Below are 22,165 nucleotides of genomic sequence, written 5' to 3' on the forward strand. Positions count from 1 at the left end.
TATTGCTGTATATTTTGGAGCCCCTGTCAAGCCTTCCCAGATTGCTAATTTATTTAGCAAATTCGGCAAATTCTCTGGTTATAAAATCAATCTTTCTAAAGTGAGCTGATGCCAGTCAATGAGTCTGCTAAGAATATTTTTTTTAATTCAAGTCCCTTCAATGTTAGTAATGAGAAATTCAAACAGCTGGGTATCTGGATCACACATAACTATAAAGATCTTTACAAGACCAACTTTCTTCCCTTGATATCTTGCTTGAAACAGGACATTAAATGTTGGAATCTGCTGCCCCTCTCTCTTTGTGGAAGGATTAGTACAATTAAGATGAATGTGGTCCCCAGATTTTTATATGTATTTCAAAGTCTTCCTATCTTCTTGACAAAATCATTTTTCATATGCATAGATGATGTCAACTTTCATATTGAATAATAGACCCCCTGGCATACAGAATTGCATATGGCAGAAGCCTCGTTCTGAGGGTAGCATGGCACTCCCAAATCTTCGTTTTTTTTATTGGGTTTTATAGTGCTGATGTATTGTATGAAGGATGCAGATAGCTTAGATACTCCCAAGTGGTTAATGTTAGAAAGCTCAGGTTGTAATTCCACCTCCTTACCTGCCTTACTGTGCTCTAAACTCCTTGCATCCTTCGAACGTCTGGTGAATAAATGTAAAATTCCTAGATCATATTTTTTTAGATACTTACAGGTACAGAGTTTTGTAGCTGTCCATTTTGACTGTGTTCCTCCCACTTCATTGAGGGACTCTTTCTTCGAACTCGGGAAAGGTGTTAGGCAGTGTACTGGCAGGATATATCAGTTTCTCATCTCTCAGAAAATTATTTAAAGAATGTACTCGTCTTCAATTTGCCAACGGCAACGGCAATTCAATGTAGTACATCGACTTCATTGGTGTAAAATTAGACTCCAAAAATTCATGTTTGGTTGATTTGTTTTAAATATTAAAACTATTGCCTTAAATTGTATAATGTATTGTCTTACATTGCATTGCCCTCTTGAGTAATCATCCTTTTATGAATGTGAATGGAAAAATTAGATTTCCCAGTCCAGTGGATGGACATACTGTAGTGAGCAATAATGCACACACATTGTATATGTTTTAATTAGAATATCTCACTAGAAACATGCCATTTTTGATTATGAGGCACAAAGAAAATCCTCTGTAAGGATTTACAAAGAAGAAAAGTTATATATTTAAACAGAGATTTAAACATCACACAATATACTGTGAGTTATACATATTAATATGTAAGAATAGGAAAAAACAGTTTGCATTATATATCTTGAGTGAATAAACATTGATTCTGGTTTTGATTCTGAGCATTGCAAGTACAGAAAATGTTTATTTTCATCTCATATCAATACAATGTATATGTAATCAAAAATATGTAATATTATAATTCAGTTATATGAACTTTATATGACACACTGGAATATGAAACATGCAGATATCATCAATTAAGGGTCTAAAACTATGCAACATTTTTAAGAACAGCTAGAAGCACATTGAAAGCTCAAATGCATATTGCTCATTCAATCATTCAATTTCTCTGTCATAGACTCATGAATTTGATATTCAAAATTGTGTGCAATACATCAGTTGTGGTGGACTGATTGATATACTCAGCCACAGCTGGGTGAAGTATTGATCTGTCATTACCTATTTTTTACTAATATGATGGAACTGAACAATAACTCTGGCACTTTAAAATGGATTATGCCAGCTTGCCTAAACCAAAACAACATTATATGCTGATAAAAGAAATCGCTCTGCGAGAAGCTTCATATCATTTAATGCAAAACGCTGATTTCAGACCTTCAAGAGCCTGGACTTCATCAATATTGTTCCATACACTTGGATACACAGCAGGCTTTGCTTTATACTCTTCCGCAAACGTGTCATTGTATTTCACAAGCACATACTTCCAGTAGTCTGAGGCCTCTATAGTTCTGTCTGGTGGAATGAGCCAGTCTGGGTAGTAGGTGTGGTAGTCTTTATAAGGATGAGGTTGGAAATCTGTTTCATGATTTTGAAAAGTCCCATTGCCATGTACACTAGATGTACAGATCTCCTCACATAGGATATTAGTGCTGACATATCTGTAGCGACCCAGTCCCTGTGGCCGATGCACAGCTGCATGGTGCTGCCGATGGTCTTTTCCTCCTGCCTCACATGGTGCTTTGCAGAAGGGACACTGCTTTCCACAACCAAAGATCCTCTTGAAGAGCTCATTTTGGGGTTTGACAGACACACTGTTCAGCATTTCAGTGATATCAGATGACTTTGTTATCTCCTCTTCTAGTTGCCTCTTTAAATCTTTCAGATACTCTAGGAGATTTTTGGTGAATGGAGTACACAGACTTGTGTTTTGAAAGAGGACCCTATCCACTGTGTCCTTGGGGATGGAGATGACTTTGCTGAGAGCTTTGCAAAGATTCTGAATCAGTACTGTGGTGCTTTTAGTATCGTTGGACAAAATACACCCATCATCTCCATATTGAGAATCTTTCACTGCTTCAACAATCTTTTCAATTATTGAGTCCAGCTTCTTTGTTTTTAATTTGCTCACAGATAAGTCTTTTGAGAAGCACTGAATGATATGCTTATATATCCAGTCATTGACATAAGTCTCATAATGCAGGATGTATCTGACAAATTCTTTGAACTCGTCTTTTTCCAGAAGCTCCTTTAAGATGTTATACTGAAAGTATGAACGTGAACTATATTCAGTTGAGTAACTGCAACTCAAAATTGCATCGACTATATCAGTTCCGATGGACTGGTTGATGTGCTCTGTCACCGCTGGTTTGAGACAAAGCTGGGTGAAATCTTGAGCTTTCCTCTGACACTGATCATTAAGTCTATACAAATCAATGAAATCAGACAGATAGTGACTTTTAAATGCCTCTAAATGTTTCAGTGGATCTTTGTCAGCAAGAAATCTCCTGTGCATTTCAAGGAATTTCTGAGATGCAATGCCACAAATGTGAAGCTTCAGATCAACCTCAAATGCGAGGTTGGTTTTAGAATTTACACTTTTGATGTATTCATCCATTTTCTTAATAAGCTCTTTAATGTGAAAAGTCTGGTAATCACTTTTGGACTTTGCAGATTCTTCAATCATTCTCCTGCAATTCTGAATGGCAGTGTCTGCAACACTCTGTACCTCTTGTTTTACAATTTTTCTGGCAACCATATTTTTCCAGTGTTTCAGTTTTGGAAGGTGTCTTTTTCCACTGACTTCAAATTTGTCACTAGCATACTCAGTTAAATCTTTAACATTCTCCATGTATTGATTGATTTTGAGGTGTCCAAAACTTGAGCATAATTCCTTTAATATTTCAGAAGGAACGTCCCTCTCTTTGAAGCCTGAAATGTTCACTAAAGCTTTATTCCACATGCTCTCAAAGTCAGCCTTCAAATCTTCATCAGACAATTCATCTGTCCTACTACTGCAATTCTTCAGCAGCTGCAGCACTTGGTGCTCTATCATAGTAGCTTGTTTCTTCTGAAGTTCATTCACTTTTGCCACATTAGTTCTCAGCTGAAAAGCAGCATCTAATTTGTTTCTCACTGTGTTTATCATTTCTGTCTGCAGGCTCTGGATGTTTTTTATAAAGTCGATTTTGTACCTCTCCACCAAACTTACATGCCGATCTTTCCTTTTGTAGTATGTTTTCAATTTTTCATCCATCTCTCTTTTCTGGGAGGCAATCTCCTTCTGTGCATCTCCATTAAGTGCTTCAACAATCTCTTCCACTTCCTGCAGGCTGCTGGTTTCTGCATTTGATATTTGTATTGTTGCACTTTCAAGCCAGGAGTAGATGTGCCGTTTGAAAGACCACTCCCAGTCTGAAAATTCTTTGCAAAGGCTGTCATAGGCATGGGCAACCAGGGTGTTTTGGAAGCTGAAAATGAAGTTCTCAAACTTCACTGCCCTCCACATGCTTCTTGTCCATTCCAGGAATTGTGGGATGTTGAAAAACAGTTCATCATTTCTTTCTTTCAGGGTTTTTAACATGTTTTTCTTGAAATCAAAAACAGCTACACTGTAGCCTGTATTAACAGGTGCCATTGGAGGAGTGCCATACCATAAAGCTGGTATATACCAGTGATTCAGTTCCACGTCATAATCCAAAACATCAGTGAATTTGCTGATACCTGTTTTCTTCTCCATTGTGGCTGCAATCTGTGTCATTTCATTCAGGTGTTCCAGGAGATGCTGTCTCTCTGTCATTAACTTGTTATGTGCTGATACACCAGCAACATTCTGGTGAACAAAGTGACAAATTGGTTTTTTACCAATTTCCTTCATCCGTAAAAAAGCATGCACTGCTATCTGCAAAATATCCTTCATCTCTGTGAAGTTCTCCATGGCAACATTGATAATGGTTACATCACTAAGGCCAATCACGAATGTGGCTAGTTGATTGTCATGTTCATAACTGTTATCAAGTTGAACGAGATCTGGTGATTTCAAACCCTCTGTATCAATTAAGAGGATATAGTCACATGACAGCTCTGTCCTGAGGTCCTCTCCCACTGTCAGTAAGAGCATGTAAGCTCCACGTGTGCACCGACCACTGCTAACTGCAAACTGGACTCCAAACATGGTGTTGAGCAGTGTTGATTTGCCTGTGCTTTGAACCCCTAACACTGTCAGTACCAACAGACGACTCTTCTGTCCAACCATCCTGTGAAGCTCCATCAGAACATCATTTATCCATTTTTCTGGAATACTGGATGCATCTCCATCCAGCAGCTCAAGAGGAAACCCTTCCTGCAGGAGCTCAGCAGCTACTGTGGGGAGTTCATCCAGTCTTTTGCTTGAACCAAGTGAAGCCTCATATACATGTCCCATCTCTCTCAAGTAATGTTCTAAGCCAAGAGAGCTGTCCAGAAGTTGCTGGTCTACTTTGGCTAGGGACTCTTTATCTTTTTGTCGACGGTGCTCTTTAAATGCATGTCGAAGGGATGATAGGCACTTACGTGAACGCATGTCCAGCTTGTACCCCAGCCATTTGAGAAAGAAAGCTCTCTCAATGGAGTCATTAGTTGTCACTGCATTTATAAACTCTGACATTGCTGATGTGATCTTATACTTACTTTGTGTTTTCTGAATGATTTTTTTTTCTTGCTGAAGTTCTGCTTTGTAGTCCTCCAGCTTTGTATCTCCTGCAGTTTGTAACCTGCATTCCTCTTTTTCTATCTGAGCCAGTCTTTTCCAGTTTTCACCTTGCAATGGCAGCTGGTTCTTCTTATAGACAACAATTTCACGAACTCCAATGCCTTTGATAATATTCTGTGCTGCTTGCTCTGCTGAACTGGAGGCTTTGCTGGTAAGTTCATCCACAGATATTCCAAATTCACAAGCAATCCTTGACATGGACTCAATATCTAAGGATGGAGAAGGCTCACTGAGGGATTTCCTAATGGTAGAACAGATCATGTCTGTAAGCTTTGCCATGTTGATATTCTGACTTTTCACAATGATGTCCTCTTTGGTCAACTTCAGGGCTTCCATCACTGCTTGAATTGATGACTTCACATCTGGATGTGTGTCTCTCTGATAATTCACAACAAAGAATAGTTTTGAATTCAGTTGTTGTGAAGAGACAAGCATCTTTTGCTCCCTTTCTTCAAACTTGTCCAGGAACACAAACATTGCTTTTGACACTTGAGTGAGGAAAGCGAATTGTGTTTCAAATGCACCAACATCTCCTCTTAAATTAGCAATGGCTACTGGCTCAGGGAAGATGTCAATGGCAGTGTTCCCACCTGGCAGATACCAGCACATTTCAACCATTCCATTAGCAATCATCCTGGGGCGACATCCTCCTTTCATGTCTCGGTGACAAAAGAAATCATGGTGCTGCTGGGATTCACTGAGTAAGTGGTTTATAACTTGGGACTTTGACAAGCTACAATTTCTCAGCCTGACAAACGACACCAGAGGTATTTTGGCACAAACTACACTCTCTTCAACAAACCCTTTACTTTTAGACATTGAATGGGGACACCACTCTTTCAGGACACCTCTTAGAGCCCATAACATAAGAGTGCACTGATTCTGTATACCACAGGGTAACAGAAAGGGTACTGCAAATTGGCACATGGACATCTTAAGGGTCATTTCCTGCTGGAGAAAACTGTCTGCACAGGCATAGAGGGCAACAATAAGATCTAAGGTATTAGGACTGATGTCTATATTGCTCTCAGAAAACCAGTCATTTGTTTCCTTGTTTTCACTTGCACAGTCCAAAGTCCTTGATTTGGTGTTAGCCATCAGTAGTTTCCTCAGAAAAGCCCACGGTATTGCTTGCAGTGAATCATCCTTTTTGTCAGACAGGCTGTCTCTTTTGATCTCTTGTAAGGATCTGAGTGTAAGGATCTTGTTTGGGAAATATTCTGCAAGTCCCAGTGTGTGCAAAAATGCATGAAGGGAGCCTGTAAAAAGAAAACAACTTTAATTGCAATATTCAGTATGATTGATCGATCAATCAATCAATCAATCCACCTTTATTTTGACTCATAAGTACATTGAGGGCAACCCTCATTTTCAGTGTATCTGAGCATTTACAAAAACAGGGATTGACATGACAAAGAAAATAATATCTATATTTAATCATTTTAAATTAAAAGAAAATGTAAAACTAACAGTGAAAAAAAGATAAAAATAGATAAAAATAAAAATAAAATTTGAGGTTTAATTGATAAGAGATTAAGATCAATGGAAGATAAGAGATTAATAAAATAAAATATATATAATAATAATAATAATAATAAATAATTAAAATAAGTTAAAAGTAATAAAGACCTAAGAGAAGAACTAAAACAAGAAATAAAAGTTAAGAATAAATAAGATTAAATAAAACAGGTACAAGCTGTCTGAAGGTGGTTCGATATTAAATGTTTAAAATGACTAAGTGACACCAGTGAGATGAGTTTTAGTGTTTCCTGTAGTGAATTCCAGCTCGCTGGTGCACTGTAACTAAAAGCAAATTTTCCCAGTTCAATACAAACTATTGGTACCTGGCAGCTGATCCAATTACTAGAGCAAGTCTGATAATTACTGTTGTTTGTATTCATCAATGAAGTGATGTATTCTGGCAAATGACCTGAGAGTGTCTTATGAATAAAAACATAAATTAATAACAAATACAAACAGTAACTTATCATGTTTTGGATACACTGGAATTGGATTATACCTGAAAGTAATAACAATAACAATAATAATAATAATTTTGTAGAATCTTTAGATTGCAAATGTACAATATTTAATACAGCATTAAAAACAAACAAAAAAAGTCTACAGTATATTTAGTTCCTCAACATCTTAGTTGGAAAAAACATTCAATACTAGGCTTTGAAAGCAGAGTTGTTAGCAATTTTCAGACATTTTGGTATATGGTCATCATCACTGCCATCCTACACCTAGTACAGTACAATAACAGAGCAACAATTTAAGAAAGATACCATCCAAAATTCTACTGTTTCATTACAGTCACCTTAATCTCATGTTTAAGGTGGCTCCAACTAATGTGGTTCAGTCTGCTGTTGTTTAAAACAGTTTTACTAAAATATTTGATTAAAAAAAATCATAACAAAAGGTAAGATGGCACCTCATATCACACTAGGTTCTTAAGCAAATGGGACCTTGTGAATCCCATGGCAGACACTTTAAACATTCTTCAGCCTCGTAAATTCCTTTAGTACATTGCCAGAGACTAAATTTTAAACATCATTCAGATAGCTTCAGAAAAAAAGCAGAAACATCAATCTGTATCAGATGACTCAATCAACCTGAAAAATACCTCTGCGACTGTTAAAATGCTATAATCTGATAATACATTATCAGAAATGAATTAATTCTTGTCAAAGATGACTTAATACCGAACTCCCTATACATAATAGTTGTTTCATGTTTCCCAAATTGCAACCCAGTTTCATTAATCTAGGTTAGTGAGTAGATCTTTCATCATTTGTATCTGTGTTTCATTCATTTAAATCCATATGTTCCTTTGAAGCATGGTTCCTAACTTATAATATATCTGCATTTATTTCAGGTCTTCATGTAGTTTTAAGTCGATTTATAAAGTTTGTAGCTTCGGTGACTATATATATATATATATATATATATATATATATATATATTGTCACGATTGGCCCCTCCCAGTCTCATGTGCTTGTGTTTACCTTTGTCCTGTCCATGTGCTCATGTTTACTTTCTGGTCTTCCATGTGCATTTATTTTGGTATTTGGTTACTCCTCCCCAAGTTTGTCATAAACAGGCCACTAAAAGTAACTAGATCATGTACTCAGCATTGATTTTAATCATTTAAAGTCTATTTCCTATTTAAAGTCTTTTTCTCTTAAGATTTATTTTCAAATGGTGGATTTGATTTATACTAACTTCTAAACTGTCCTGTAAAAATCTCATTCCTTTATCTCAGTAGACACATTTCTTTCAAAACATAGAATGGTTAGAGATTTCAAGTAGCTTCATGTAACCATTGTGTAGAATTAAAGTACTTTTAAATAGTTAATATAAAATATGTTTTATGTTAATATAAAAACAGCAATGTTTATTTATTTGAAATTGCATGCTTATAATGTTGTTGTGCATAAGTGGTAATCAGAATCCCGGAAGTTGTCATCTGATGAAAACTAGGGCAGCCAGCAGTCAAAAAAACCCTTTCCTCCACCTCGGCTCTACCCACAAAAATTCTTTCCATAAAACTCGCACACTTGCATAGAGAGAGCAAGACTTGACTGTGAAGAAGAACAAGCCCTCTCCAAAAGAAAGCACCTCCATCTGTAGATTTGATTTTGTTTCATGTCTCAGTTTATTTTTTCTTTGTTCAGTTCATTTGTTTTCATTCATTCAATAATCATGAAGTGTTGGTAACTGCTATACTATGTTTAAATGTTGAAAAGCCACATCTAGCTGCGTTTGTTTTCAGCTTTTGTGAATTCATTTTAAAGTTCTGATTGGCAATGATAGATCACTGCAAACTCTGCAAACATAGTTTACGAGCTACAAACAAGAGTGAGCAAGCGTGGACTGTAGGCCAGCCAGTTACAGAAGTTGCTTCTATGGTCTAACTGAATACTGTGGCCCAAAGTCACCAGCCACCGTTGACAGCAAAACTAGGAGAGACCTCAATCAACATAAGCCCATCGAGGTTCACTATGCTCATCTATCCAGGCCGGTCTTGTGCCCTTGTCCTGCTACAACATTAATGCTAATTAAGTATATACCAATCCTTTTGTTTATGCTAATCAGTTACTGGCATAGTAAAGGACATTTTTAACCTAAGCCTGAAACAGGAGAGAGTGCCAGTACTCTGGAAGACATCGTGTGTAGTACCTATCTCAAAAACTGCACACCCCAGTGATCTGAATGGCGACAGACCAGTGGCACTGACCTCACATCTGATGAAGGCTCAGGAAAGACTTGTTCTTGCCCATCTTCTGATGGGACCAGCTATGGATCCTCTGCAATTTGTCTACCAGCCAGGCATTGGAGTGGAGGATGCAATAACTTACCTAGTCCACAGATCCCTCACTCATCTTGAAAAGGCGGGAAGCACTGTTAGAATCATGTTCTGTGATCTATGAAGTGCTTTCAACACCATCAAGCCCCACTCTACTAGGGAGCAAGATGCAGAGAGCAGGGGTGGATCACCATCTCATCACATGGACTATGGACTACCTCACAAACAGACCGCAGTATATGCGACTTAAGTACTGTGTGTATCCCCACAGGGAACAGTCCTGGCCCCACTCCTCTTCACCCTCTACACTGCGGACTTCACCCACAACAGCTCAACCTGTCAACCTCGAGAAATTGATGACTCTGCCATTGTTGGCTATATCTCAGACGACGTTGAAAGGGAATACAGAAAAGTTACAAGGGGTTTTGTGGACTGGTGCCAGCAGACCTGCCTACAGATCAACACAGCTAAAACCAAAGAGGTGGATTTCCGCAGGAAGTGGATTTCTCCTCACCCACTTCAGTGAACATCCAGGGAAGGGACATTGAGATAGTCAAGACCTACAAGTACCTGGGTGTTCATCTAAACAACAAACTGGACTGGTCTGACAACACACACACACCCTGAATAAGAAAGGCCAGAGCAGACTCCACCTGCTAAGGAAACTCCAGTCCTTTGGAATACAGGGTGGACTTCTCCACTCTTTTTATGACTCTGTGGTATCATCAGCCATCTTATATGGCATTGTTCCTGGGGAAGTGGCATTACAGCAGCAGACAGGAAGAAGCTGGACAAGCTTATCAGGAAGGATAGTTCTGTCTTGGGCTGTGCGCTAGAGCCAGTGGGGGAGGTGGCAGAGAGGAGGATGTTGGCCAAGCTTGCATCCATAATGGACAACCCACTACCTCTCACCCACTACAGGAGGCAGCTGCAGCACCGAGCAGCTCCTTCAGTGACAGGCTTCTCCACCTGTGATGCAGAAAAGAGAGATACCGCAGCTCCTTTCTCCCCACTGCTGTTTGGCTCTACAACTAAAACCTCCCCAAGCAGAGACTCAGACACTCTCCATCATAAACCCACTATGGCTTCACACGTCACTCTATGATAGTGCACTCCATCACGAACACATCACATAGACCTATATCTTATCCTACCTCTAATTAATGTGCAATATCTGCTGCTGATAGATTGGTACAAGTGCAATACATGCACAAGTTTTGTGCAATATCTGTAATCATTACTATGCAATATTTACAATTTCTGTGCAATATCCAGACATTGCCTGCTCAGAAATGTGCAATATCCATACAACTGCATGTGTAAACTGTAAATTTTTATAGTTTCTTAATTCTATTTTTATTTTTTATATTTTTCTGCTAACAGACACCTTATGTATTTATTTATTTCAGTATTATATCTTGTATTTTGTATGATGCACATATTTGTCTACTTACTGCTCTTTATCTGCTTACTGTGTATTCTGCTGTAACAATGCAAATTTCCCCCAGTGGGATAATAAAAGTCTTATCTTATCTAATCTTATCTTATCTTATCTTATCTTATCTTATCTTATCTTATCGTATCGTAAGGGGGAGCGAGGACGCGGACGCACACGCTGAGATAAGCAAGATTTATTATGGGCAAATCCAGGGTCGTGGTCAAAACAGTCCAGGTTTATATAGCCGATACGGACAGATTGACGAACAGACATGACAAAAACCAGAATCCACACATTAAACAAAGACCAATACAATCATACAAAGACCAGATACAAGCATACAAAGACTGGCAAACACAAGGGGCAAACACAGGGCTTAAATACACGGAACAATGAGGGACAGGTGAACACAATCGGGGCGGAGTAACCAAACAGGGGGCAGGACTAAAACCAAAACAAAGGAGCACATGGACAGGACTGGGAGGGGCCAATCGTGACACTTATCTTTGCATATCCAAATACAATTCATGACTGTTGCACCTTTTTTGACATCAGTGAAAGTAGCCAACATCTAGCTATCATGTCTACCTAACTAACATTATCATGTGTATGTACATTGCAGCTGTGTGCGTATGGTTGGTTACTAGGTAGCAGCTATGGCAGCTGATTGTCAAGCTCGAGCAATAAGTTGAGATTTCCTAACTTGAGGTTAGAAGCTGTAGAATGAGATAAAGTTCCTAAATTAAGATCAGATTTGCTTCTGTAATATGAATTTCTTATCTTAACCTGGCAGATCTTAAAACTGAACATAGGAAGTTTCTTGGTTGAAGGTAGCTAACACTCCTGCAATGAACACCACCATCTGGTCAAACCAAAGTCACTCTTGTTTACAAGAATTCTCCACATTACCCAAACTAAACGTTTTGGCTCCTCTGAGCTAAAAGCCACAAGCAGGATTAAGTTGTCTTAACATCTTAAAAGGAAGTTACCCTGGGACCAAGCATGAAGACCCTGGGAGGTTATCAAAGTTCTGGCTCAAAGGGTACAGCAGGCAGCAATAAACTCTTGAATGGAATACAGCTGAAGAGTTTTACCAAGACTCCTAACTAAACTTTTGAATTACAGGAAATCAAGTTTAAGTGTGCATCAATGCAGAATTGCCAATATTCAACAGGGTCCATTTCAAGAATTCTGGAGAGCCAAAAAACAAGGTTGTTATGAGAATTTCAATATGGAGCCACAGCACTCACAAGTAGTGGGAATAAGTCTGAATCTTTGTCTCCTATTAAGTGCGAGGAATTTGTTGTGTATAACTTTGGTAACAGACCAATGCAGCCATTTAGTTGTAGTGAGTTTAGACCAGCGTTAATCAATTACAATTTAATAAGGTCCAGTAACCAAAGCAAAAGCAAAGGTCCAGAACATCATAATGTCTAACTTGCACCATGATTCAGTGCCACAAACTGTATACTGAAGTAGACCAGTAGGTATATGAACATCTTATGTAGTCAACAACTGAATGTCAAATCAAATGAAGTATAATTCAGTAATATTTCAACAATATTGTCAGTTTTTTCTTTTTAGAGCACACCATGTAAAATAATTTAGCTACTTTCCTCCCCGACTGCTGTTTTGTCTCATTCCTCCCCTGTGTGTGTGTCACTCATTCGAGTTGAGTATTTAGTGATATTTACCACACATGTGATTGGTCTGTGAGTTTCCCAGGCTGCTAAACCGGTCCCAAAATGACTAGAAATGTTATGCTGATTAAAGTAGGACCACTCTGTCAAAATTAAATAATTATCCAGTGTTTATCGGTTAGAGGTCCAGGTCCACATAGGACTGCACCTGGGTCTGGACTTAGTCTGGTTTAGATAATAGACAAATATGTATGCTGAATGTGGTTTTCTTTTCTTTTCTTTCTTTCCCTTTCTTGTTGATTTTATTTCTTCATACATTGGGTAACAGCACTGTTTGAATGTATTCATAACCAGCAATATCTAGATATTACAGGCAAATGTTACCTATGTCCTTTAACATGTGTTGTGTGTCAGGTAACAAGGGTTAAACTGTCTCTTTTGAAACATACATGGATGCCCTAGTTGTTCATTCCTTGGTTTTGAAAGGTAAAACGATTTTATGCTAGAATAATGTTTCTTATCCTGTGTTTTAAACCTAAGTAAAACAAAGGAGGAAGTGATTCTAGGGGAAGGTGCTCCTAAAATCATGCACCACCAGAGTTAGAAACAATGAATAGCGAATTATCTGTTAGGTGAGGAGAAGTACTCTGGCTCCACCTCCAAAGGGTAATACAATGCTAAAATTTCAGATCTGAACCTCTGTCTCTTTCTGTAACTTGTCTATCCGTTTGCATACCTTAAACCACCCTTAGAGAAGGAAGGTGAATGAGTTCCTGGCTGGCCAGGGAGAATTTATTCGCATTTTTGTCTCTGCAAAAGAGAGATAGTTAGATAAAGTAGTATCAACAGCCTCAGAACCCAGATTGCAATCTAAACCTCACCAGCGGAGTTAGAACAGTTCTGATGCCACAGAGACCCGGCATCACACCCTCAAGCAGCCACGAGATGCCTCAGCCTCCCTTGACTCCATCGTAAGCTGGCTCCTTCAATTTGCAGGCAGGGCTCTGATGTAAACTTATTGAATAAGAAAACTTAAATATATCCACCCATGTACTTATTCCTGTACATTTAGGTTAATTCTCAAGACCCTCTTTCACAACTAAGTTTCGAGCTGCTTCCCAAGAACCATGCTGCCTCATACTATTTAGATGAGAATCACTTTACTTTTAATTTTTGTTTTATTTTCTGATGTTGAAAGACATTGAAAGTAATCTAAATGTAGTTTGATATTTAGACAAATTCCCTTTTTTATTGAAGCATCCTCAGTATGAGCATTTCCCTTACGCTGGTCTGTAGACTTCAAATAAACCTGGGTTACCCTAAAGCCTTTTCTAGTAAGAATAACTTTAAATTGCAAAACCCACTACACTCCCAAACAGAATACCTAGCCAATGTGCTCAAGCGTTTAAGTAACATGTAAACCTTAACATCACATGTCGAAAATATGATCAAAAATCTTTTATTGACTGTTTTAAGAACTAAATATAGCCTGGTTTAACATTAGAAAAGCGTCATCGTAACCAAAGTGTGCTCTAACGCCACAGTATGTTTTGACTTGTTTGTATATTCAGCAAAGCTTTATATAACTTTTTAAAACCTCACTTCTGAACTGTTTTTGTGTTGTGTTTTTGAATATTATGTCTTTATTTTGTAAATTAATACTAGAGGTTTAAGAAACACAGTGAAGCTTAAAGCATTTTTTCAACTCTTCACTTTGCTAATCAGAGTTCAAATTGAGGTCACTGGGGTTCCCCCACTGGAAGGTCTGACTGTGAGGTGATCTGTGTGTGGCTGCATACTATTTTCATTTTTGTTAAGTTTACCCCATAGTGTTTTTCTAGGTGAGTGTTGTTCATATTTGTATCACTATAAATAATTTTTACACTTAAGGATGCCAAACACCAAACATATTCCTGCAGCATTCAAAAACTAGAAACATTTTTTACTCAAGGGGAGCACACTCGTTCCGACATTCACTTTTTAGAGTGTAGTAGATGACAAGTGGCTTGAAATTTACACAGAGAAGGAATAGCAATACATTTTAGATAAACCAACAAAAACTAATGTTAGATTACCTCTGTCAACATTTCAACCTAGAATTTCAAACACAGCCCGTTTGTGAAGAGTTGGCTGACACTAAGTGATAAATTCCTAAGTTATGTTTACAGTATAAATTTATTTCATGGAAAAATAGTGTAAAAATAAACTTGGCATTGATCTGCACTCTCAGAGCTATGGGTTCTATGTGCTTTGTACCGTATCTGCTATACTAAGATAGTTCAGGTGTGTGGTGATCTTTCTGAAATAAAGGCACAGCAAGCATGCATAATAGCCTACATTTTTTTTCAATTCATTAACTAAAATGTATATGACTTACATAATCAAGAAAATTCATTTAATCACCAGGAGACAATACAGAATTCCCACCATTCAATCCAGAGATATCAAGAAATTGGTTGCTATAAGCATCTATAACAAAGCTAGCCTTTCAGATTTCATTGACAATTTAGATATGGAACCACAACACCCCAAGTGGTGAAAATGAGGCCCATCACACCACCACTATGTGCTTATAAAGAATCCAAGGGACTTGGACATTGTCTGCTTTGAGTATTAACATTTATATAATCTGTAAGCAATACTACTTGTTTATTAGTATTATGTGTATTATCTAAATAGTACCTACATCCCTTTCTACTATTGAGTGCTAGAAATACGGAGTGTCAACTTTAATAACCAACAGTGATAACCATCTAACTGCAATGAGTTAGACCAGTGACCAATATGTATCCTGAATGTGGTTTTCTTTTATTTCCTTTGGTCCTTTCCTTTCATGGTTAATTTTATTTCTTCAACATTTATACAGCCTATTGTATAGGAAAAGCATTACCCATGTTCTTTAACATGTGTTGTGTATCAGGTACCAAGGGTTAAACTCTCCCTTATAAACATATCTGAATATTCTGTTCATTCATTGATTCTGAAAATTTAACCAATTTGATGATATAAGAATGTTACTTTGTTTAAATTAACTGAAACAAAGAAGGCAGTGGTTCTGGGGAAGGCGTTCCTAAAATTATGCACAATCTTTTTTTAGACAGAGAGACAGACAAAGAGACAGAAAAAGAGACAGAGTGAGCATGAGTCAGCGTTCTCAACCAGAAGATAGCTGAACTCCTAAGTTTGTGCCTGCCTTAGTCAGAGAGACAGGCCAGAATTGGAATGCTCCAAGATCAGATCTGCTTAGATCAGTCTGTCTACAGACCTTCAGTTTAAATCACCCTCAGAGAAGGAAGGTATATGTTTCTTGTCTGCTAAAGAGAAATAGTTATCTTAGCATCACCAGCCTCAGAATTTTGACTGCAATCAAACCGGACACAGGAAAAAAACAAGTGGTTCGGACGCCACAGAGCAGCACACTCAGAGCCACGTACTAATCTGTGAGCAGATTATCCAGAGAAAGGCTGCCAGCCGCCATCCTCAAACGGCCACGAGATGCCACCCTCAGACGGCCACGAGACGCCTTCACCAATCACTGACAGGAAGGCGCGTGCCCGCATGGCGACACAGTATCTGCGACCAGCGAGGAGACAAAGCAACGCCTGAGCTCTGGCCTCAAAGACGGCCCCTTGGAAGTCAGCTGATTCACATGTAAGCCGGTTCCATCAATTGACAGTCAGTTTATTTAATAAGTCAGCGTTTAATAGGTACATCTAACTCAGCCATATGTAGTTACTCTCCCGTCCCTACTTAGGTTAGTTCTTTACAGAGACTCTTTCAAGTTTAAGTTTCCTCTTCTGAAAAACACTGTCTATGTAAACTGTTAATCACTGCACCTCTGAATGCTAATTAAACCTCTTTAAACCTTCTCTGGGCCAAGGCTCATTAAAAATGGACTGAGTGGAAAAGTGTCCTCTGTCCCAACAAATCAACATTTAAATTCTTTTTGGAAATTATGGACACTATGTTCCAGTATTCATGATGGTATAGGGGTGCATTTAAGCACATGGCATGTGTGACTGGCACATCCATCCAGACCATCTTTTTCAGGGAAGGTCTTGATTATTTCAGCAGGACAATGTCAAACCATATTCTGCATGTATTACAACAGCATTGCTCTGTATTGAAAGAGTCTTGGCACTAAACTGGCCCTGCAGTCCAGACCTGTCACACACTGAAAACATTTGGCATATTATATAAAATGAAAACTATGATAAACGAGACCCCAAACTGTTGAGCAGCTAAAATCCTATGCTAAGCAACTATAGGAAAACATTTCACTTTGAAAACTACAGCAGTGTCTCCTCAGTTCCCAAATGCTTAGAGGAAATGAAACACAGTGGTAAACATGCCCCCATCCCAACTTTACTGGGATGTATTGTTGCCATCAAATTCAAAATGGGCAGAGATTTTTCAATAAACAATACAATTTCTGAGTTTCAACATTTTTTAATTGTCTTATTGTACTATTTTCAATTAAATATTGGGCTTAAATGATTTGTAAATTTTGTTTTTATTTATATTTTGTACACAAAAATGAGCATCAGATAAATGACCCAACAACAAACACACTTTGAAAAGCAGTGAATTTAATGTAGCCAATAATGTTAACTTGCTAATTTGTTGAGAAAGTAATAGTATAAAAACTGTTATGCTTTATAATAGGTGTTATTACTAACTGTTATTATCTTGGATTAACTCACCTCTGTGTTGCTGTACATTCTGCTGTAAAGAACCTGATCCATGGCGTTGCACTATGAAAAACATTCAACAAGCATTTAATTATTATCCAAGATGGCATCATTAAAATATAAAGTATATTATGCTGATGTGAAAATGAAACCTTTTCTTATCAGAACATCATAATTTCCTTTAGTAAAATTACTCAACTTACTGTTAGTTACTTACGGTTTTTTATGCAATTGACTATTTGCAAAACACTGATCCTTCTCCTGTAGTTACTGTGGCTGGGTTAATCAAACTTTCGGTTCAGGCTACCACGTAACCTATTTAATCTGACTAATTTACCAAGTTAACTGTCAGCAGCAAAGATAAAAAAAAGCTAACTTAATTAAATTTTGCTGACTGATTTACAAGCAATACTGAAATTAATCTGCAAATTTAACTGTTTGCTTTTTTTTATCTTTGCTGCTAACAGTTAACTTGATAAATTAGTCAGATAAATTAGTCTCAGTATTGCTTGTAAATGTTGATATAAACATAAAAGCTTTTGCCTTTATATCAATATTTACAAGCAATACTGAGATCAGTCAGCAAATTAAAAAATGAGGTTTTACATTGGCTGTGAATGAACTTAAACCTTTTCAGTTTCAAGATGAAATAATAAGAGTACCACCATCCCAATAATCAGGACAGTGTGTTCTTAAAGTACATTTTCTTCTTCATCATCATCATCATCATCATCACCATCGTTGATCGCTAGTCCAGATAGGGTCGCAGTAGCAGTTGGGATAGCAGAGAATCCCAGATGACCCTGTCCCTCGCAACTTCCTCCAGCTCATTCCCGGGGACCCCAAGCTGCTGCCAGGCCAACTTGGAGATATAATACCTCCAACGGGTCCTAGGACGACCTTGGGGTATTGTCCCGGTAGGCCGTGCCTGGAACACCCCCACCGGGAGGCGTCCAGGGGGCATCCAGATCAGGAACACCACCTCAACTGGTTCCTCTCAATGCGGAAGAGTAGCGGCTCTACTCTGAGCTCCACCTGGATGACCGAGCTCCTCACTCTATCACATAGCGTGTAGTCCACCACCCGACGAAGAAAGCTCATTTCCGCTGCTTGTATTCGCGATCTCATTCTTTCAGTCATTAACCACAGCTCATGACCATAGGTGAGGGTTGGGATGTAGATCGACCGGTAAACAGAGAGCTTTGCCTTATGGCTCAGCTCCCGCTTCACCACTACAGTCCGGTACAGTGACCGCATTACTGCTGCCGTCTGTCCCAGCCTGTCCAAGACCCCAAGATACTTAAACTCCTCCACCTGGGGCAGGTCCTTTCCCCTTACCTGGAGTGGGCATGCCATCATTTCCGGGCCAAGACCATGGACTCAGACTTGGAGGTGCTGATCCGTATACCAACCGCTTCACACTCAGCTTCGAACCGCTCCAACGAATGCTGGAGGCATCCATGTGATTCCGCCAAAAGAACAACATCATCTGCAAATAGCAGAGACGCCACCCTCCGGCCTCCACACATAATGCCCTCCTGACCCCGGCCATGCCCTGACACTCTGTCCATAAATTTTCTTCAGTAACACCTATTTACGGAACCCTGCCGGTGACATTCTCTATAAATAAAATTAATGTGCGGCAACAACTTAGTAAGGCATGGGAATGAGATGATTAAGTTAGGATTTTGATGTCACTGGCCTCCCTCAGTATGCAGTCAAAGTTTTGTCGCATGTGGAAATTCTTTCTGGTAGGTTCCTCTGCCAGACGTTCCCAACAAACCCTCACAACTCATTTGGGTCTACCAGGTATTTTCACCCGCCATCTGATCCAACTCACCACTAGGTGGTGAACGCTTGACAGCTCCACTCCTCTCTTCACTCGGGTGTCCGAAACACACGGTCTCAAATCCGATGACACAACTACAAAGTCGATCAACGAACTGCGGCCTAAGGTGTCCTGATGCCATGTGAACTTATGCACCTTTGTGTTCGAAGATGGTGTTTATTATGGACAGACTGTGGTGAGCACAGAACTCCAATAACAAAACACCACACGGGTTCAGATTAGGGAGGCCGTTCCTCCCAATCACACCCTTCCAGGTCTCACTGTCATTGCCCACGTGAATGTTTAAGTCACCCAGCAAGACAATGGAGTCCCCACAGGGGGCACTTTTCAGTACTTGTAATCCAGTTTTTAGAGACTGAGAGACATGTCATTCATAATTTTGCATGCCGTTAACTGGAATAAAATATGGAAACAGCAAATTACAATAATGATCTATTGAAACTGTCAGGAGACGTGGATGACTTTTAGAGCATTAGTGACAGTTATTTGGATAAGTATAAAGTCATGCATTGTTCCACAGACTGTAAAATTAACACCTTTCACACCACAGGAGTAAAATGTATATTTGTTACTGTAAAAAACTCAATTCATTCAAGAGTTCAGTTCTTACTTTCAAGATCTTCTGTGACGGAGGCCATGTCTCTTCAGCATGAGGTTCTGTTGGTGTTACCTTTTTACATACGTATCTGTAGACAAAAGTGGTGTGGTGAACAATAACTAAGTAAATGTAATTCGTTACTGTACGTAAGTAGTTTTTTCATGTCTCTGTACTTTACTTAAGTATTTCCATTTTGGGTGACTTTTGACCTGACACTCTGTCCAATTTATTACTCCCCTTTATTTTCTGGCATGTCACTTGCAATTTCTGATATGGATGAGCAGCTTAGAGTTTTGACAGTGTGTGAATTAGCTCCAAGCTGATATTATAGACTATTGAAAGTACCAGGGGTAGTAATATTCCTGACATGTGTAATAATGTTTGAAAATTATGATTCAGTCAGTAAACCCATTTGTATACACTGCAGTCAGTCTGAGCCTAAGAGATCTCCCAGAATACGGACGTCGACACACGCTCCTATCTGCGTCAGTGTTGTCAACTCTTCAGTAAGGAAAGTAGCTATTAGCTAAAAGTCACTAAATGATAGCATCGTCTAATTTGCATAATAGGCCATTTGCGTGTATTTGTAGCTGCAGAATAAAGGAATAACGTTGTGGGAGAGAAAAAAGTGAGTAAAAAACACCCTAAATATGTTAGAACAACAAATAAACTCTGAATAAACGAACTTCTTCTGTTGATTCTTTTCATTTTTGTCTTTGAAATAGCCCATCACTTCTCAAAATATCTTCATGACTTTAATGCTTTGTCTAGACCCACATTACATAAATCATTTTACGTAAATTACTTGAATCAATTTTGTCCTGTGTTGTTAAATGTTAGCATATCAAATTTAATCAAAAGACTGTTGTGTGGGGAGGAACTGCTACTCTACGCTCAACCTTCCTCCTTTATTCAGGCTTGGGACCAGCAAAGTGACCTTGAAAGAGACACTTAGACAGAGTTACTTAGTTTAGATTTTTTTTTGTTTTCTGTGCTTTTTAAACATTTTTAATATATTTTTTAATTTGAATATTTTTTTCTTTATATTTACATCCCGCTCTGGGGGGGGGGTAGGTCAGCGGCGGTGTGGACCTGCTCTGACTGTGAGACTGAGCACTGTGAGTGCTGTGGGACCCGTTGGTCGCTGAGGACAGTATCTGAAGAACAAGTGTGTTCACCTCAGAATCTCCAAAAGTCTCCAGTAACACCAGAAAAGGTCGCCAGATTTGTCGCTAGTCTCTTTTTTTGTAAAAAAGGGGTCTGAAAAGTGCAAAGTATAGCAACGAAGTCGCCAAATTGGCAACACTGATCAGCGCTCACAATCACCTGACTTCTAACTATCTTCACCTGTGAATCGTAATAGCTGAGAGTACAAAAGTCCGGGTTTTAGACTTGGCATTGTTTCACTGACATTACTAAGCGTTCGCTTGTATGTTTATTGGATTGACCACGTTTATGACCTTCTGTGCTTCTGTATTTGACTACCTCTCTTTTGTCTTCCGTTTTTGTACTTTTGCTGTTTTTTGGATATTGGTTTTGACACCTTGCTTGAACTCTGATTATTCATGGTGTTTTGCCCCTTGTTGGATTTCGTTGACCAGTTTATCAATAAACCTATTTATCTTCTATCTGCAACGCCTGGAATTCTGTCATCACTCTGTGTTACACTGCCCTCAAATAATCTCAGCATGTTTGGCTTTCCATTGTCATTTAAAACCTAATGGATAAAAGTATGAATATCAAGTACTTGCTCACCAGAAATGAGTCCATTGCAGATTCTCAGTCTGTTCCAAGTTCTGCCACTGCTCCTGATTACTGAAGGTGGTGTCATACTTGAAGTCAGTATTTATACATTGAGACTGAAAGTATTTGGAGCAGTTGGACCAGTTTAACACAATAATACTTGTTTACTGGAACAAAGGGCTTAGTGTAACTTTAAGTTTAAGATTATTTCACTTCCTTGTCTTATGTACTCCATTGCCACATCCACTGTGTTGTCCTCGTCACCTACAAAAATAATAAAGAAATAAAGTCATAAACTGAGATTATTTTAAGCCTTACAGCATATCAGTGGATATTTTGAACAACAGATCATGTTTACCACACAGCTTCTGATTATTTTTTCATATTTCCATTCAGTTTTTGTTCATTGAAAGTATTTGGAGCAATTCGCAAGACTATTCTTATTTACTGGAAATGAGAGGGGTAATTTCCTTGTCTGCTGTCTGCCCATCATTTAAATGGGTTCTCATCTTTCTGATTCATGTGAAGTTTGAAAATTTCAGGATCTCAAACTACATTTAGACACTGCTTGTATCACTGTAAACTACATTGGGGAACAAACCTCTGCTTTTGTCAAACTACAAAATTAAGCTCCATTCAGAAACATCCTAACTCTGAAATTTTATCTTATCTGTTTGTTCACCATGTT

At 38.5% G+C, this 22,165-nt stretch overlaps 1 protein-coding gene across 1 annotated transcript; it reads right to left on the reverse strand.

Moving 5' to 3' along the window:
• Positions 1-1,088: 1,088 nt before the first annotated feature.
• LOC119263632 (up-regulator of cell proliferation-like) lies at positions 1,089-21,535 on the reverse strand. The gene is made up of 4 exons (XM_037539486.1): positions 21,490-21,535; positions 19,747-19,822; positions 17,300-17,350; positions 1,089-6,468 (listed from the first exon to the last, which is right to left on the reverse strand). Exons 2-4 carry the CDS (start codon positions 19,772-19,774, stop codon positions 1,808-1,810), a joined length of 4,740 nt encoding a protein of 1,579 aa, XP_037395383.1. The 5' UTR covers positions 19,775-19,822; positions 21,490-21,535; the 3' UTR covers positions 1,089-1,807.
• Between the last annotated feature and the right edge of the window lie 630 nt (positions 21,536-22,165).

This window comes from Pygocentrus nattereri, chromosome 6, assembly GCF_015220715.1.
Source record: "Pygocentrus nattereri isolate fPygNat1 chromosome 6, fPygNat1.pri, whole genome shotgun sequence".
Taxonomy (NCBI): Eukaryota; Metazoa; Chordata; class Actinopteri; order Characiformes; family Serrasalmidae; genus Pygocentrus; species Pygocentrus nattereri.

Bases quoted from the DNA above. Each gene is read 5' to 3' on its own strand.
- LOC119263632 (XM_037539486.1), bottom strand. From the start codon at position 19,774: ATGGCCTCCGTCACAGAAGATCTTGAAA. The intron at 17,351-19,746 runs GTAAGAACTGAA...TGTTTTTCATAG, and splicing joins CGTCACAGAAGATCTTGAAA to TGCAACGCCATGGATCAGGT. The intron at 6,469-17,299 runs GTGAGTTAATCC...TTCTTTTTACAG, and splicing joins GAATGTACAGCAACACAGAG to GCTCCCTTCATGCATTTTTG.